The sequence below is a fragment of the Trichinella spiralis genome, assembly GCF_000181795.1.
Source record: "Trichinella spiralis strain ISS 195 chromosome Unknown Scfld9, whole genome shotgun sequence".
NCBI classification, from domain to species: Eukaryota; Metazoa; Nematoda; class Enoplea; order Trichinellida; family Trichinellidae; genus Trichinella; species Trichinella spiralis.
The window spans coordinates 4,315,886-4,334,988 of NW_003526948.1; the positions used below are offsets into that span (position 1 = coordinate 4,315,886).

Sequence of the window (19,103 nt, forward strand, 5' to 3'; positions counted from 1 at the left end):
AAAAAACCACTGAATTTTGCATCTGACATGCATTACATCTGCATTAGCAGAGTTCCTCATTTTCTAATTTTACAAAAACTGTTGATAACATTTTCAAGAGAATTCTTTATTTGTAAGTTTTATAAAATTTGTTGTGAATAAAACTTTTGCCTGTTCGTCCCCTGATTTTCATTTTGGTGGACTGTATTTATTCCATAACTCTCCATATCCATTTATGCAACTCACTCATAAATGAATTACTGCCCTACAAATTGTCGCGCTGACCAAGAACAACAACTGTCAATTCAGTTCCTATAAACTTTATTTCCATACAATGAATCAAAATACACAGAATTACAGAATGAGGGCAACATTACCGATTATACAACACAGAGCGCTCAAAACCGACCACACACAATTTTGCATTACCGGAAATGATGATAGTGAACCGATGCATACTGCTATTAGTAGATGTAAAGTGTACAGACAACGAGCAGAAATGCGATGCTGCCAAATCCCATAAACCAGGCAGTGTGTGCATTGATCACTTAAATGCCGGTGCCACCCAGTCATGGCCACATTGAAAGCTGAACAACACACGTTCCGTGACACATTTATTACTTTATTATAAGGAACGATTTTCAAACTATTTCTTTATTAACTATAAAAAGAATCGTTTCTGTTGTATTGTTCTTGATTTATATGAAAGCAGAAACAAAATATTATTTTTTCTTACTTACTTTTATATACACGTTTTATTAATTTCCTTGTGTTCGAGATTATTATTTTATCTTCCGAAATTGTTAACTCTTTTTTTCATTTTATTCCATAAAAATTTTCAATATCACTTACTAGCAACTATTAATGGCAAACGTAATATTTTCCCATCTTGATTATCCCTACATGACCGTTATCAGTATGAAATAATGTAGTGTTAAGCTTTTGTTACCTCTGTAAGAGTTGTAACAGATTTCATTTATTGTATTTTTGTAATTGAAGATGGTTTCAGTCAACAACAAATGCAAACAAGAACAAAAATAAAAAACAGTAATAAAGGCAAATTTAAAGAAAAATCAGAAACAAAGAAATGAAATTATGAAAAAAAGATGAAAACACTTTTTAATTGTATTAATAAAATAGAAAATTATAAAACTATACGAAGACGTAAAAAATAAAGTATGAAAGCAGAAAAATTAGAAAAAGAAATAAATAAAGTGGCTTCCAGAAGTGAAAATATTTTCCAGTTTCGATTTATTTCAGGCGACCAGTGCTTGGAACGATCTTGCATGTTGGTGATGTTCATTTCATTCTTCATATCTTTCCCACGTATTATATGAATAAGTTATGTTACGTGTTTGAGAGTACATATGCAATGCACCGTTAGATGATTTACTTTCAAATTAATGTTAAAAGATATAAGTGAAAAACAATGTAAAGTAGTAATTGGCAAAACTTGAACATGATAACAAATATGGAATTTAAAAAAAAAACAGAATAAAATTCAAATGCATGAAGAAAAAAACTTTCTTTTGAAAACAATTAAACAGTATACAAATTTAAAGTACTGATAACAATAAAGCAAAATAGAGCTAATGTGTTGTTACCTGTATGAATAATCAATCGTACATACATCATACATATACAACTGAATGTTGGCATCGGGCTGGCACTCCACTGATCAAGCTAGATCCAATAATTAGCATGTAGTAATTTTGGTATCTTCCATTAGTCATTCCATGCCAATTTCTACCGGCGTTAGCCACGAGAGCATTATTCCAATGATCTCTTTTGTTGCCAAAGCATTTTAGTAATGCGCTGCAATGATGCCTGAGAGCTCATAATTACCAAGAAATCTCAAACACACTGCAGCACATTACAAAAACATATACACCAATGTCATCTTCTACGGAATTCTCAATCGGTTATTTACGTATGATCAAAGGATTTCCTCCGTCGATGGACTATTTGTGCTTGAACGCGCATGCGTCAATATTACACCAAATATCGGCGCTTGGAACTGAAGATGATTTTTGAAGTTTCTTTTTGGAACATTCGTCTCCAAGACACTTTGCTCTGCTTTATAAATTTTCTTTCTTTTCTATTTACATTTTAAATGTAAATTGCTGGTTCGTCGACATCATCAGCCCAATTCTTGTCGACATGAATAAAGTGCAAGGTGTTCACAACCAAAACAAACAGCATAAACATTAAATTAAACGCGGACGCACTTGAAACCATTCACGTACAAACATGCAAAAATATGTGACCTGTCATCTACTACAGTATCTGTTCTCTAAGTTCCAATGCTTTCACTGTTCTTTTTTCTCCAAATTTCTAAAGCACATATAATCAATGAAAATAGTTATTTTTACAAGATTAAAAAAATTAAAAATAAAAACAATAAGTATAAAAACTAATAAAAAGCATCCGTTTGAAAAAATTTGAATGCATACTTAATTATTTATGTACTGTAACTGGCTATTCCATTGATGGTAATAATCGTTTTTATTGGAACAGTTGATCTAGGGGAAGTGTTCATTGTTAGAATGTCTCAAGTTGACCAGTAAGTTTATCTTAAGTGTAAAAATTAAAAAAATAAATGTATCCATGTTGATAATGTTCAGGAAAAAGCCACTACCTGATGATGTTGCCCGGCAACTGTGTGAACAGTTCGATGCGTACAAGAAAAAATATGGATTGAATTTTATTGCCAAACCAGTGATCAAGAATGGTCAGAAGGATTTTTCAGAGTGGATGTGCGGTTTTCCCGGCAGAAACGGCACCCTTTGGGAAGGCGCGTTGCTGAAGTTGAGGGTTACCTTCCCTTCGAATTATCCAGTCGAACCGCCGGCTTTTATCTTCGACCCTCCGATTCCACATCCGAACGTCTATCCAAACGGTTACGTCAGCTTGTCGATACTCTACCCAACGAACTGGAAGCAAAGGACGACTGTTTCGCAGCTATTCAAAGCTTTGGACGAGATCATGGCCCACCCAGACCGTGAAAATCCAGCGAATGCGGTCGCTTTTTTCGAATTTTGTGAAAGACCTGAAAAATATAAAGAACGTATGAGAAAAGCTGCAAAAAAGTTTAATTTCGTCCAGTTTGCGAAGTCCTACAATTATGGCTAGACGTTTCTAATGTTTAATTGTTGTTTAGTCGATTTGTCTGTTTTTTATTTCTTCACTTGTATCACTTTATAAAAGTGATTTTCACATTTGACAGAAGTTAATGTGCAACTGGATGGTGAACTGCAACAGATGCATATTTTAATAAAATTTTAATAACAGTTGTGTTGATGAAAAAAAATCGTCTATACATCAGCTATCAGCGTGAAACAAATAGGCTTTTGGTGAATGTGCATTTTTTATCATTTTCGTCACTTACACTGATTCATTACACTGCTGATCGTTGAAATTCATAACCACTTCATGCAGTAACTTTATTGTTGAAAGCGAAAAAATTCTGCATTCAGTGACGACGCATTGCATTGAATCGCAATTAATTAACCTCTATCAGAGAGCAGTTGTGTCACATTTATTTCATCAGCATGCAACAATAATATTTATTCTAAAAACAGACATTACAGTAATGCAAAGCAATTTATACTTCATTGCTTTTAGTGACAGTACGTTTTTCATTTTCATATATGTAATTTTTAACTGCTCTGATTAATCCGTAGTTGAAACGCAATCAAGATTCGTTATTTATCATAATTTATTTTATTTTAGCAGTACTTGCTCGACGATTCAAAACTACCATAAATGTGATTCCATTTAACTGTATTTGTGTTTTCTACATATTTATTGAAGTTTTTTGTTAAAAAAGCGTTCAAAAAAGTTTGTATTATGCATGGATTATCAGTTTTTAATTAATGTAAATGAGTATGGATATTGTTGTGCTCACTGTTCGTGAAGTGCAGTAACTTTGTTTGATTTGTAAGAATCAAAGATTAGCAAACAAATGTCTTTTCAGCGTTGCTCAATTTCGGTTTAAAGCATAATTTCAGTTGTTTAATATTGTAATTATTATTTATTTATTTAAATTCATTTGTTGTATTTGTTCAATTAAGTAGTGCTTGTTCTGTTTTTAAGCTCGTTTCCACATGGAAGATCAAGCAGTAATAGATTTGTTTGAAAATCCGAATTTGTTTTCAAGATTGATCAGTGACTCTGTTGCACAGGTTTGATTTGAATACTTACTTCTGTTTTACAAGTGATGATATTTGAAAGTGCTATTGCTGTTTGACCTTTTAAACTGCATTTACACAGGGTCGTATATTACACTGAATGAAAGTTTTGCTCACATTTTAGAACAACATGCGAATGGACAACGATAAAGATTTTCATCAGCAATTTCAGCATTTGGCTTCGCACGACCAAACTGCTTTGTATTCACTTCTATCAATGGAAATGCAATTCACTACTGAAATACATAATTTGTTATCACTGCGTGATTCTGAAAAAAACCTTCTAAAACAGTACGTATCTTCTTTTTTTTCATAAAATTACTATACCATCCTATGTATTAAACAATTAAAATCTTTTTTTATTTAAATGTTATGCAAGTTCACAAACGAAACATTTGTTTGACGACATTTTTTTCAGAACATGTTCTGCCAAGAGTGATGATGAAATTTCGTCAGCCACTGAGGTAAAATAGGAGCTCGCCTTATTATCAGTATGTTTCAATATATTACCTATTGTTGAAAATACTACTTTCTATAGGCAATTGAAGAGAATTATAACAGTCAACTAGATGCTCTGCGATCGGTTCAAGTGAGACAGTTCAGGAAGTTAGTTGATGCTTTGTACGAGCGCCATTGCAACACCGATGTGCATATCACGTGTGGAAATTATTATATATACATGGGTGAATGAAGACTTTCGTTATTACTTTCAGCTTTTCTTTTCCAGTAGGAAAGCGGAATCTCTGGATATGCCATTTCCTGAAAGCTTATTACAATCGACGAACGTACACATGCATACAGTTTTGGACGAAGGTTTTACCATATTTCTTGGTAAATAATTTGTCTTCAGTCATTTCTGAAACGGAAAATATTGTCGATTAGTTTACAAATTTAATTTTCATTTTATCATATTATCAGGCAATCAACTAAAAACAATGCACAATTTACGACTTTTAAATTTCAATCCAGTGTATTCTCAGGTTGCTTTGAAAAGGTATTTTCTTCTTTATAATAAATGAAAAAGAAATAAATATCAATAATATTTGTAAATATTTATTAGCATTGACGATGTTTCTACAAAATTACAATCTGCATTATTTCTTTATGGAAATCATCTGCACGGCCTAATTCATCTAGTAAAAGAAGACGCCGACTATCATTCGTTGCGTAAAACTGGTAAAATTGTCGATTCCTCCGAGTTATTATTATTATTTTAATTTTCAGTCGCACAATTAATTATCATTGCAAAGTTGTTAAGTTATTACATTAAGTTGAGCTTTTGTCAGAAAAATTATTTTCATAAACTTGCATTATACATTCGAAACATTTGTTATTTAAGATTTGTTCAAAGCTTGCGAACGATCGCCGGAGCTTCACTTCTCCAACCTGATATCGCAATTGGAAAAAATAAAAGCTCTCTTGAAAACAACTCCCCGTTCTAAAGTATATTCAAGTTTAATGTTTAAAAATGTAAAATAAGAAATACGTCTAAAATTTAAAACACAAAATATCTCACACGTTGTGTAGCTCTTTCTTTTGATAATCTTATACAGTTTGTATTTTAATTTCACTTTTCAGCGAGTGGAAAAAACTGCAAACAACAAACACGATACACAGTTCACAGTTGGTGATGTTTACATCACACGACATTCAAATCTCGGTGCCGCGCAAATTATATTTCACCTTGTCTCCGATGAAAGCTTGTCACAAATGGATCTTACCAGCAGGTAAAAATCACTTATCAATTTTTCTTCATTTTTTAAATTAAAATTATACGTTTAATTTCATTAAACCTTTTTCACTTATTAACAGACATGGTTGTATGGACGGTCTGAGAAACATAATTCGAGTTTGCCACGAATTTGGTATCACGACGATCAGTGTTCCGTTGCTTCTAATTAATGAAATTTCACCCGAAGTACTTTTCATTATTACTGTTATAATTGTACTTAAAAATATAACAATTAAACAACATTTGAAACAGCTTTTACGAACAAACTATGCCTACGATAAACATTGCATTGTTTCTGTTTTTACAGCTTCATAACGAATCTTGGTGTCTACGGCGTGCGGAAATGGTATTCAAAAGTGTTAAAGGATTTATGATTGAATTTGCGAAATATGCTTCTACTCCACAGTACACTATTCAATTTTATTTACCGGAAAACATTGACACATCCGTGTTTCATCATTGTTCAGATATGATTCCGGCCATTTTTCAAACTACTGGACCTTTGTTTGCCGACAGAAAAAAATGAACCTAATTTTATACAGTAACACTTGGCATACTGTTTTTCAAACTTTCAATAAACATTTTAATTCGGCGAAAGTGCTTTGTTAACTGGAAAATTCACTCAACTCTTCACCCTGTTTGCAAACATTTCTTTTTATCTTACAGGAGATACAAGAAATGAATAAATAAAAGTAAATAATAAATTTAGTAATCAAGTACAGGTGTTCAATAACTTTTGTCACAAGAAAAAATTAATACTGTATATTTCCAGCAACACGAAGGAAAAAATTTTTGACAACAGCTGAAGAAGAAAAGTAAAATGATACAGAAGTTCACAATCTTCAAAAAAATTCAATTAAAGCTAAATACTAAACTGATATCAATTTCTCGAACTTCTGCAGAAAAAGTAACTGGAGAATTAAAATTTTACGTAATTTTAAAACTTAAAAGACATCTGATCAATATACATATATCTAAATATTTTTGAATAACTTGAATGAACATTTATAAATGGACAATAATGTATGTTCTTTCTCAATTAAATTAAGATACAAAACAGTCAATATTATTGCATTAGAGTGTGTAATGCGATGAACTATTAACATCCCCTTGCGCTAAACATTGTAATAAAATAAACAATTTTATATAAAATTATAATAAGTTAACAGAACTTATATGAAATGTTTTTTCTTTGCAAACTGAAATAAATAAAATAAATTTTCTACTGAACTTTTCTAATTTTTCGTTTAACAATAGGTCGTTACATCCGCTTTTGAAGCAAAATGCTATTACACTGAACAACAATTTACGGAAAATACTTTTTCAGTTTACGCCTTAAAATTTACAGCGTGGTATCGAAATTTATACTTACAGCGGTAAGCATAAGTTCAAGGAAGTTGAAGAAGTTTCCGTTCGCTGTACAGCTTCTCGACAACATCGTAAACTGTGTTACACTCGAGCATTAAAGCATCCAAATATTGTTCTGCATTGTTAGCGTCCTCATTCCCAAGAAGGTGCCTCAGAAGCTAAAACAAATAAAACAGAAAAGTGGAATACGTAATGTTTTAAGAATATAATTTTCATTTGTATTATCAAAGAATAAACAAAATCATTCACTTCTCTACGCGTAGGCAACGTGTAAAGAGCCAAATGAACGGCTCTGCGAATAATCCACGGATGATAATTGGCAAGAGTGGAATCGTAAGCAGCTTTAGCCAGCGGAATGATATTGTCACTTGTTGACTGACGTACCGAGTCGATAAACCGAACAACAAAAAGCAGTGCTCTGTGAAGCCGCAACAGTGTTCTTGAACCATTATTTGCGGAACTATTCGGATCTTCAAGCATTCCAAGACCTTTCTCGTAATCGAGCATCGTTTTGACACTATAATAATGAACTGCATTCTCGGAATGAACACAGTCGCACAAAATCTTCATCTTGCTGCAAATATCACTGGTAACAAAAGAAAAAATACTTCCCAAAATTGCAAAAAACCTACAAAATACGATTTAAATGCGACGCAAGGTTGACTTAATTAATCAGATTTGAACATCTTTTTCATTGAATACATTAACGATACTGCAGTGTAGTAGTTTCACTTGGTGAGAACAGAAACATGCAAAATTAATCGAACAACTTGCTGTAAAACTTCTACATTCAAATCATATATGACAACAAATATCATATATATGTAAATGAAAAATGCAAAACTAACTGTACAGCATTGAGTGAGAAACATAAAACCTGAATAATGGAACATATTCTGCACTGTGCATAGAAAAAATTTTTTTCAACATAAGTCTTTCTGAAAATAGCATGATACAATCTTTTCATCATAAAAAAGAAAATATTTCAAAATATAAATTAACGTACTTGTTGAGCTCCTCATAAGCGAGCAGGTAGGTTGACAAGTGAATACTTTCTTCCACCTCGCGGCATTGTCGAAACAGTGCAGTCAACCGATCAATATTAAAAGGTGAGCTTTTTTCATCGTTCGACAGATAGCTTATACCTTCCAATGACATCAAAAATGCCAAATAAGACATCTAATAAAATTTCTGCCAACATCAATAAATACAGTAAGAAATAGAACTTGATTGGTATTTGACTGTAAAACATTTATAAGTAAAATATAAAATTAAAAAGAAACGGATGAAAATTAAAATTAGAATCTAAAAATTTTGTGAAAATAATTATTCACCTTATTTTTAATTTATTATTTCTATAAAAATATCAGGTTCAACTTGCTTAGGTTTGTTTCTGCAAACAACTTAAAAATGAAGCGCTTGACAAACATTATTTCAGCAAGCGCTTTGTAAATTCTAAAATTTTTTTAAAATTCATCTGCCACCCTCGGAATTCAAAAGCGTTACAGTTGATTACACCTATAGTACAAATTTGTAACGCAGTTGCAACCAATTGAATATAATGTCTGACAAATGAAATTAATCTTTCTATGAGTTATAAATAGATAAAATGGTAAAAACAAAATGTAAATAAAACTACAATAAAAATTAAATTTAGAATGTTTCTCAGAAAGCTGCTGATATCAGTCATTAGGACTAGATTTGTGATTAGTTGAACGAAGAACTGTCAATTCCGTATTCGTATTACTGAAAAGTAATAACTCCAATGACTGCTGCATTAACCGGGACGCATAATTTATTTTTTAGTTGACATAATTTGATAATAATTTTCTATCAATCACAAAAATTTGTACAGCTAATATTGTAGTTGTATATTTTTGAAATGTTAATTTTCAGTTGAATATTTTCATGTTGGAAAACAAGTTTTGCAGCTTCCCAAGAACGCAGTTATCATTAGCTGCAATGACAGTCATGAGCACTTCTAAGTACCACTCCTCAAAATGACCGGTAATAAATCCATCAAAATGTCAAATTTGATAGTTGAATTTCCCTTTCAACGCTGTACATTTAGTTATGTTCGGTTACGTTTTAGTTCTTTCCGGCGATACTCGAAGCGCATCTTTTGGCCTTCTGTTCCGGTAAAATAATTTCTTTCTCATGATTTCATCATTGTATATATTATTTAAAAATATAATTTCTCAAAACAGGTTCAAAGATGATCTAATTTATACTGTCCAAGGTTATTTTTCAAAAATAATCATTCTATATTAAAAAGTTATAGTGTTGAATTTTGCAAATTCCCAATACATTTTAATATTGATTATTCAGTATGAAAACTGCAATCAAAATGGAACCTGCACAATTTATTGGTCTGTACACCGGGATTTTTGCTTTTTTCTGAAATCTTTGTAATTTAAATTTTATTTATGAAGCTGTTTAAATTACAACGCAGCAAACCAATAATGCAAAAGTGTTGTAACGGTGTAATTTGTGCAGAAATTACTTATTAACTATAATTTAGCAACCACGTGATCCGCCACTATGTGTATTTGGGGACTTATTATCTTTGTTGACTATGCACCACAGTTAACTTTTTTTAATATAATATTAATTAGTGAAAATTTTGCAACAGAAACGAAGCTTTTTTTAATTGAACGTTTTAAAATACTGCTTAGCAAAATAAGTACTGAAATATGGCAATCAATTTTGATTGTTTTTTCATATAATAAAAAATGCATATATACATATATATATGTGTGTGTGTGTGTGGTACATGATTTCATTTTTTCTACTTCAGTTCAGCTTAGTAGCATCGGGCAGCGGGTGACAAAAGGAAATCCAGCCATTATGACCTCATCCTAATTTCCGCTTCATCTATTTGAAAAAAACTAATAGCAATCAGGGCTTAGCAAATAAATCTGTAATGCATCAGCGGGTTTCCAAACATTTTTTCTTAAATGACCTTTTATCAATGCAGTAATTTATTACAGACAATATGTAAAGTTGGAAATTTAAATTCCCTTCAAAGTTTACATCATCTTACGTATATCAACGAATCGCTTTGTGCTTAGCTTACTTATTTTAAATATGAATAAGAAACAGGAAAAGTCAAGAATTTACGACCTGTTTTGTTAGTTTACTTTGTCACCCGTCTACACCCATATATCTGAACTTTCGATTTATTCGAATCAGTATAATTAACGTCCGTTAGCTAGAGCAGTCTATTGAAAATTGCAGGATGCAATTTAACACACATTAAAGCTGTTCAAATGTGAAACAATTGTATCATTATTAGTGCTATGCATTGTTTCATTTAATAGTTATGCTTTAGCGGTCAGCTTCAAAACGCAATGACGTCACTGCGTTGCATACCTGCTTAAATTGTTGCAGATGATGCTAACAAATGTTTCTTTCTAATTTTAGTGGTCATCGGATATCGATTTTTGAAGCCTCTTATTTACGGTTTTGGTGTGGAGTTTGTGAAAAAAACAGCTCTTTGTTGCAGTCAAAGTTATGGAAAAGCCGGCCAAAGTTGGGTATGATACACGTCTAACATACTTTGATCAATAATTCCAAATAAAGCTCAGTTATGAAATTTAATATTGAAATAACGTTTTATTATTATTATTATTATTATTTACAACTGAAATTCAACCAATTGTAAAGAAGTATGTTTTTTTAATGCTTGTACTATTCGTCGAATGTACAAATTATTCACAGGGAGTGCTGTTCAGATTCAATATAGATTGTTTGAGAGTAATTGTGAAGCGATGCGGTGCAAAGCAGTGCCATTGCTTTGATGCTTTGAATGTTGAATAGAAAAGCAAATTAGCCGTGATACTACAGCTGTATATACGTCATAACGGAAGCTGATTAATCATTTCAGTCGGTGATGATGATCAATGATTTTCTGGCCACGACTTTCGCAAAGTTGTATCAGGAAGTGAATTTAAAAGCTGACGTTGATATTTTTAATCTAACTGAAACATATAAAATAAAAAAATAATCATATCCATCTCACTTTAAACTCTAGAATGTAGAAAAGATTGTCGAAATTTTTCGAAGATTATGATCGCTCGGAATTAAATTATGTGGAAAATTTTCCTCTTTTAGGACAACATTAAACGATAATTACAAATGATATGAAAGCAGTTATGAAATGAACTTTGAAATATTTAATTAGAAAAAGCATAAAGTAGTGGAAATAAAGTTTTACTGTAATCAGAGGTATATTTATCAGAAATATCTTTCGCATTGTTGGAATTGTTAGCATTTTTAATGTTAAATGTTTTATCATGAAAATTTTATGAGGGAATTTATAGATTTAAACGTGGAAAATAATTTTTTTTTTGATTACGTTTTATTGAAAAAGAAACATAGGTGGATTGATAATAGTTGAATTTCAGTTCGACCAACATGAAATGTGTTTTACGTTTGCTAGAATTACATTTGTTAGCAGAAATTGAAAGATGATAAAATGATAAAAATTTAATTTTAAAATGAGAACATTATTACGTTGTTTGACGCTGGAAAATGATAATATATGTTTAAACTTGTGTCGAAGCTGCTGTATCTTTGTTTGTTGTGCACTTAAACAAATGGAATTGTTTTCATTCACCAATTCCAATATATTTGTCGTTGTTACAGGACATTTGATTAATTTGCACATATTATGACAAGCATTGTTTCAGATTTTATCCAGTTAAATATATAATTGACTATATTCATCATTCTGTGATATTGTCAATCTTCCATTTCTGGTATAATCCAGTTGAATTTGATTTATTAAATTTTGCAATAATCTTTAATTTGTTGAACATTGAAATTTTGATGGGTTTATTTTCATCAAAACGTCGAGCAAGAAATGCCGACACTGGCACAACAGTGCAAATGCTTAATGAAAGGTAAGTAAATACGATGCTTTTCTCTTTTAGCGGATTTCACTTTACAAAGAGAGGATGCACACTTTGCAGCATTTGTATTCTATTTTTTTTATCGTGAAGATTGTCACAGAAAACAAAAAATGTATATATAACTGTACTTTTATTCATTTTTATCATTTAAAATTTGTATGCATTTTCAACTTTGCCTATCAAAATTTTACAAGAATAAATATATTGCATTTTTTACATATTTTGAAAAGTTGTCAAGGATAAATACGTCAAGTGAATGGATGATGTGCTAAAAGTTGATGAAGTTGTTAAAGATTGTAAAAGTTGTACATGAGGAGGTTCCGGGTAAAGCTGAAGTAAATGGAACTTGTTTATCTTGTTTGCTAATTTCACTTGCTTTTGTAATAGTCGCTGTGAACAACGCAAACAGATAGATGCTCAATAAATTAAAAAAGAAAGGGGTGTAATATAATTGGAGCAGTTGATTTCGATCAGAGAACCATCTTATTCTGAACGTATAATCACCGTTTGTTTGAGTATAGAAACACGACGTTTCGACGTATTTTCCAATTAAATGAAATAAAATATTTGTTAATTTACATCAATTTAAACGGCATTGTAAAAACCATTCCAACAGTTGACTTTTAGCATTTAATTTCTGTTGAAATTTTCAATTAAAGTGAAGTTTATCATAAATTTACATTATCAAAACAACCAACTTTCTAAATAAAGAAAAAAAAGTTATTTGAAAAAAAAAGTAAATGTTGGTCATGTACAAGAAGTAAGTGTACAAAAGTACATTTTGTTTCAACAACGTTTGTTTAAGTGATAAAAATTTATTTATTTCAGTTATTCATGTATAATTTTTTTTGAAAAAAAAATACAATTTTCATTATTAGTCAAATCAGTCGGTAAAACATTTTATTTTTCCATGACAGTAATCGGAAAATTAGGCGCGAGTGATTTGTTTTTCATTTTGAAAAGAACAATTTTGTTAGTTTTTGAATAAAATTAATAATAATATTATTATTATTTGTGGAACGAACGAATATTCAAGTCATTTTTTGCAAAAATTTATTTCTACTATGTTCCATAATTTCAAATAGAAATAGGCAGGCAGGTAGGTAGGTGAACGACGACGATCCGTCCTACTGTCTTTGTTTTGTTTTGTTGAAATGAAAAAAATGTAACAGTAATAATTTGTTTTTTTTTTGATTCAGATATTTGACTTTCGACGAACAACTAGAACGAATAGGCAGTTTGGGATGGTATCAAGTGGTTGTACTGATATTGACCCAAATCAATTACATGTGCGTTACTGGAAGCATGTTGTGCACCATGTTCGACACTTTGGCACCGAAATTGATCGCCTGCGTCGATCCAGTGAACGTGACCGACCCTTGCCTGTGCATAAACGGCACTTACGACGTGCAGTTCGAATCGTTGCTGTTCCACCTCACTCACGGTTGCCACGACAACTACATGCCGACATTGTGGAGTACAGCCGTAATGGCCGGCGGCGTGTTTGGATCGGTTGTATTCGGCTACAGTGCCGATCGTTTCGGTAGAAAATTGTCCCTGCTGATCGCTTTATCCGGCTGTATAATTTGCAACTTGTTGTTGACGTTCGCGTCGGTCCACGTTGCAGTTGTTTTCGCTTTGCTCAGTGTGACGGGATTTTTCGGCGGTGGCTATTTGGTCATTAGCGTCGTATTGCCGGTCGAATTGACGACAACCCGTTGGCGATTGTTGCTCACGTGTTTGCACGGTTGGCCGTTCGGAATCATGACCATGGCGTTGACGGCCTATTTGACTCGACGTTGGGATTATTTTCATCTCGCTTTGGCTGTTCAAGGTTTACCGCTTGCTGTAGCGATGTTGTTCGTCGACGAAAGTCCGAGGTGGTTGATTTTGCACAAAAAATACAACCAAGCCAGACAGGCGATGATTCGAATTGCCAAATTCAACCGTAAACCGAAATTGGATTTTCACTTCGAAACCGAACTGTCGTCTTCTCCAAAATGCCAAGTGGAAAAACATCCGCCCAGACGTTACACGTACATGCATTTAATTCGTGACAAGGCCGTGTTTTTACCGTTGCTCGTACTGTCTTACAGTTGGTTTTCAGGAGGTATAATCACGTTCGGTACTTATTTCGACATGAGCAATTTGGCTGGAAATATATTTTTGAAAACGTTCATCACCGGTTCGTTGAAAGTTGGAACCGGCTTGATTCCGTTGATTTTCAGTCGATTCGTCGGCCGAAAGCCGATCTTGATCGGAGCAATAGCGATCGCTTGCAGTACCGCCTGGGGTAGTTTGGTGTTGTATTTGGTCGATTTGGCCGACTACATGCCCTGGCTCGCGATCGTTGGAATCAGCGCCATCGACCCGATGTGGAAAGTGAATCACGTGATGTCGGTCGAATTATTCCCTACAGTAATACGTAGCATGTCCCGGGCTGTGTGCAACGTTTGTTCACGTCTCGCCAGTTTGATTGCCCCCCAAATAGCGTTCCTTTCGTCCATATACAGTCCGTTGCCATTCGTCGTCTACGGTACGCTCAGTTTGTTGCACATTTTGATCGCTGCAATTTGGTTGCCAGAAACGAACAATCGACCACTTCCAGAAGAACTTTCCGCCGACAATACCCAGTCGATTCAATCTACACGTCTGTGAGCGTATCTTTTCTTTTTTTATCCTTGTTTCTGCACACGTGGAAGTACCTGTAAATCGACATTGATCGATTCAGTTCTATACATAAATATATATATATATATATATATTTTATGATTGAAGTGTTGAAAAACAACACAATAATTAATCAATTAATTAATGAATTAGTTGATTGTCAAAGATGCAAAGAATCTTAAAAAAACAACAAATACTCTTGAAATAAACAATACAACAAATGATCAAAAATTTGGTTTCGTCATTTTTCATCGTCGACATTCGTTCGAAGCCAACCAACAATTGATAAACAAACAAATAAAGTAACGAGCGAAAAAAAAGCAACAATATGCAAAATTTTGAGAATTGAATTGAAAACTTTTTCCTCTTTGAACAACAACAACAACAAGTAGTGAAGATAAAATTCAGAAAAAAAAAGAAAAAAAGTAAAAAAAAACACTTGCCGTAGAAACAAAATTTGCATTGACGTCCTAGTAGCAGTAGTAGTGGCAACGTTGGATTTTTGCTTCCAGTTGTGAATATATACACACACACACACACAGACAGAGATATTTTCATTTGTAACGGTACATTTTTACACAATTGTTACCCAAATCGGCAACAAAACAACAACAACAACAACAACGAGTAGAAAATGACGACAAACAAGCGGCGGAACATGACGAACAGAACGAACCACCGTGACCGGCAGTGGCTTGTTGTTTCACGCATATACCGCTCGGTCGACGCAGTCGAGAATCGTGACTGTCGATCTTGTTGATCAAAGTACCTTGTTGGTCGAATACAGCCACGTAGGCTGACCGACGTCCGCATACTGTAGCCAAGACCAAACCCTGACGGTCGACGGCCAGACCGGCGACAACGTAGCCGGCGGTATCGTGGCCAATTACCGGAACCAAAGAACGCAGAAAACGACCGTCGTCGTCGTAGACACGGACGTCGGTACCGCCGACCAGGATGTGATCGTCGGCCGACGTTGTGACCGACGTGGCGCAGGCCGAACTGGCCGCTTCGAGGGGAAAACTGAACAACGGCTTGTCGTCGTGGTCGAAAACGAACACTTTCATGGCGCCGGTGTCGAGCACGACCACGCGACGACGACTGTCGACGGCCAAATCGACCGGCTCGACGAATTCGGAAAACGTGAACGACTTGACCGCCTGTCCGTCCAACGTCCACTCGGTGACCAATTTCGAACGCCAGTTCAACGTCAGCAGTCGGTCCGAACCGACGTGCAAACCGACCGCGCTGTGACCGTCCAAAGCCGGACCGCCGAACTGGTCTTTGCACTGACCGTCGCCGGCGATCGTTTTGATCCTGTTGTGACCAGTGTCCAAGACGAACAGACGACCGTCGGGACCGCAGCCCACGCGCACCGGTTGAAACAACGCCGACGACGGTTCCAATTCGTCCCGACCGTCGTACTGCCACAGTGGATTGTTGTGCAAAGCGACTTCCAAACACAGGGGACTGTTTTTGATCGGTCGACCGAAAATGGTCACCGCCAGACTGTACCGTCCGGCGACGGCGGGCGTGTAAATCAATTCGTAAGTACCGTCGTCCCGGTCGACCACTTCCACCGGACAATGCCTGCCGGACGACTGGATACCGACGGTATTGTCGGTTCGCGGTTCCAAACAAGTCAACCAAGCTTGGACCGGATCGCCGCCGGTGACGCGATTTCGACCCTCGTAATCGACCGTCGTCAGGCGAACGCTGCACCGAAGATTGACCACTTGGACCACACCCACTTCAGCTTGACAAAGCAACGGGAACGTCTTGCTGACCGTTATAGCACCGTAAGAACTGATCAGACGTTCGACAGTCGACCGACGTTCCAAACAAGCATCCTCGGAATCATACCTGATGAAACTGTTTTCTCGGGGTTCGACCAACGACAACGACGAATCGAGCTTCTCGTTCAACGCGCCAATACGTCTGGTAATATTCCGTACGTTCAATTCGGATTGAAATTCGACGCATTGACGTTCAATTTTAATTTTTTCACTTTCAATAATACTCAATTGATCCTGAATGAATGAAAAAAAAGATTGATTGAATGAAATAAACAAATGAAAAAATGGATGAAAAAAATAATAAAAATGCAAAAATAACCTTCAACACTTGATGCTTGGCCTGTTGGATAGTTCGAACTTTGGCGAGAAGTTCGAGTCGACGTCTCTCGATGGCTAAATTCAATTCCAAAAAAGACGAATCAATGTCGCGAGCTACACGTTCGCCGCTTTCTTCCAAAAGTTCCAACTCTTTCTTCACATTTTCACCGGCCCTGTGCAACGTTTTCACACACTGATTCGCCTTGTACAACATAATTTCCGACATTCGTTTGATGGCAATACTGAACGGTACGACCGTATGATTTTGGCATTCGTTCGTTTCGACATTACAACAAGGGCAAAATACCCTGTCGCACGTTTCACAGAACAGCAATTCCTGTAAAAATATAAAATCACACAACATATATATATCCCTTGAAAACATGCTACAAACACACACACACTTTTTTTACCTCTGAAACATGAGTAGAACATTTGGGAATAAGATCCCGACGTCGATTATTCATCAAATCGATCAATTGATTGACCAAAAAACTGGGCGGTAATGCCGGAACCCCACCCCTTGGCAATGGGATCGTTTCCCTGCAAATTGGACAACGAAAAGAACCACTTTCCAACGATTGAGGCAATTCGGCTATCGCATCCAAACAAATTGTGCAAACCGTATGGCTACAGCTGAGCAATTTCGGCTTGCGACGATTCGAATCAAACGAACACAGACAAGTGGCACAAGTTAAAAATGATTCGCTGAAATCTTCGAAATTTATACTGACCGTTTCAACTACGGTCGAAGATGTTGGCATCGTATCACTGCTCAGCTGAAATTGATCGAATTAAAATGGAAATTTTCATATTTTTTTTGAATTTTTTCATTCATAATAATAATAATTATTAAGCAACTTATACTACTAGAAACTAATTAAAATTTTTTTTAACATTGCGAACCTGCTGCTGTGAATCGGCTGTGAAATTGGCAACGAGCATTGAATTCATAGAATAAACAAATTCAATTCCATCCAAATCCAACAACCATCATCATCATCATTATCGACTGCATACAATTCTAAATTTGCATACAATACTAATTGAAAAAAACCAACATTCGCTTTTCACCAATAATGGGAAAAAAAATTTTTTCTTTTTTAATTCTTATCTCTTCACCCACTATAATAATCATCGATCAATCAATTTTCAACATTTTCATTAATCACAATTTCTCACAACGTTCAACTGACCAGTTTTATAAATAATAATAATAATAATTTCATCCAACGATGAATATTTAATATTTATTTTATTCATTTTTCAACGGATATTTCAATTTACTAACCGTGAAACAATTTCACCACAAATCAATCCATCCGCTACCCATTTCGCACACTTGCGCAATTTTCTACTTGCAACTAACAAATATTTATACAAAAAAAAATTTATCATACTTTTGGCATTTTAATCTTCTTCTCTGTTGTTGTTTTTTTCAATCAAATCAACAACACTACTGTACAATGGACCCAACCCAACCCAATGTCAACTGTCATATTTCATTTTCCAAATAAATTTCTTTCATTTCCAATATTCATCATGCAAATTTTTTTTAAAAAAATTTAATGCATATTTTATTTCCAACACAACAAAGTAAATTGTTCATTCTAAAGAAAAAAAATGCTTAAATCTACATGCACGTGTACATACTCAATTGATCAACACGAGAAAAAAAAATTACAAAATTGTTCCCTTACCGGATCATTTATTGCACGTTTACAGAATCAATTACAAAATGTAATTTCGATTAATTTTAAATAAACTAACACAAATCGCTTTGAAGACAAACAACAGTCAAGGGTAATTTTCACAACCAACCTGTTGAACCAATCAATTTTATCACTGGACGCGCAACAATGCTTTTCTCAACCGTTTTCCTTTTCTAGGCCACAACTATTCCGACCTATTTGTGAATGAAATTAAAATTCATAAATAATCAAGAAACAAAATTATCCCTACGAAATGAACATCACTACCATTAACCGAACATACAACATTAATGATAATAGAATGAAATATTATTATTATTATTATTATTCAATTTTCAACATCTCAAGCTTACACAATTACCATTGAAAATGTACAGTGAAATATATATGATGATGCGGATGAACTTTTCCAAGACCTATTTTCA

The 19,103-nt window shown here is 34.2% G+C and overlaps 4 protein-coding genes across 4 annotated transcripts; 3 read left to right on the forward strand and 1 right to left on the reverse strand.

Annotated features, from left to right (window-relative positions):
- The first annotated feature begins 2,525 nt into the window (after nucleotides 1-2,525).
- Nucleotides 2,526-3,111, forward strand: Tsp_05649 (SUMO-conjugating enzyme UBC9). The gene is given in 3 exon segments (XM_003371935.1): nucleotides 2,526-2,542; nucleotides 2,604-2,710; nucleotides 2,729-3,111. The coding sequence occupies 3 exon segments, from the start codon at nucleotides 2,526-2,528 to the stop codon at nucleotides 3,109-3,111; spliced, it is 507 nt and encodes a 168-aa protein (XP_003371983.1).
- A 460-nt stretch (nucleotides 3,112-3,571) lies between these two features.
- On the forward strand, nucleotides 3,572-6,427 carry Tsp_05648 (conserved hypothetical protein). The gene is made up of 14 exons (XM_003371936.1): nucleotides 3,572-3,608; nucleotides 3,712-3,762; nucleotides 4,075-4,163; nucleotides 4,294-4,460; nucleotides 4,588-4,633; nucleotides 4,708-4,826; nucleotides 4,897-5,000; nucleotides 5,088-5,163; nucleotides 5,230-5,345; nucleotides 5,394-5,426; nucleotides 5,509-5,612; nucleotides 5,748-5,896; nucleotides 5,982-6,087; nucleotides 6,209-6,427. Exons 1-14 carry the CDS (start codon nucleotides 3,572-3,574, stop codon nucleotides 6,425-6,427), a joined length of 1,416 nt encoding a protein of 471 aa, XP_003371984.1.
- An 862-nt stretch (nucleotides 6,428-7,289) lies between these two features.
- Tsp_05647 (glycolipid transfer protein domain-containing protein 1) lies at nucleotides 7,290-8,448 on the reverse strand. The gene is made up of 4 exons (XM_003371937.1): nucleotides 8,276-8,448; nucleotides 8,118-8,207; nucleotides 7,654-7,843; nucleotides 7,290-7,427 (listed from the first exon to the last, which is right to left on the reverse strand). The coding sequence occupies exons 1-4, from the start codon at nucleotides 8,446-8,448 to the stop codon at nucleotides 7,290-7,292; spliced, it is 591 nt and encodes a 196-aa protein (XP_003371985.1).
- A 4,474-nt stretch (nucleotides 8,449-12,922) lies between these two features.
- On the forward strand, nucleotides 12,923-16,719 carry Tsp_05646 (transporter, major facilitator family). Its single transcript, XM_003371938.1, has 4 exons — nucleotides 12,923-12,942; nucleotides 13,382-14,836; nucleotides 15,673-16,640; nucleotides 16,667-16,719. The coding sequence occupies exons 1-4, from the start codon at nucleotides 12,923-12,925 to the stop codon at nucleotides 16,717-16,719; spliced, it is 2,496 nt and encodes an 831-aa protein (XP_003371986.1).
- Nucleotides 16,720-19,103: the final 2,384 nt, after the last annotated feature.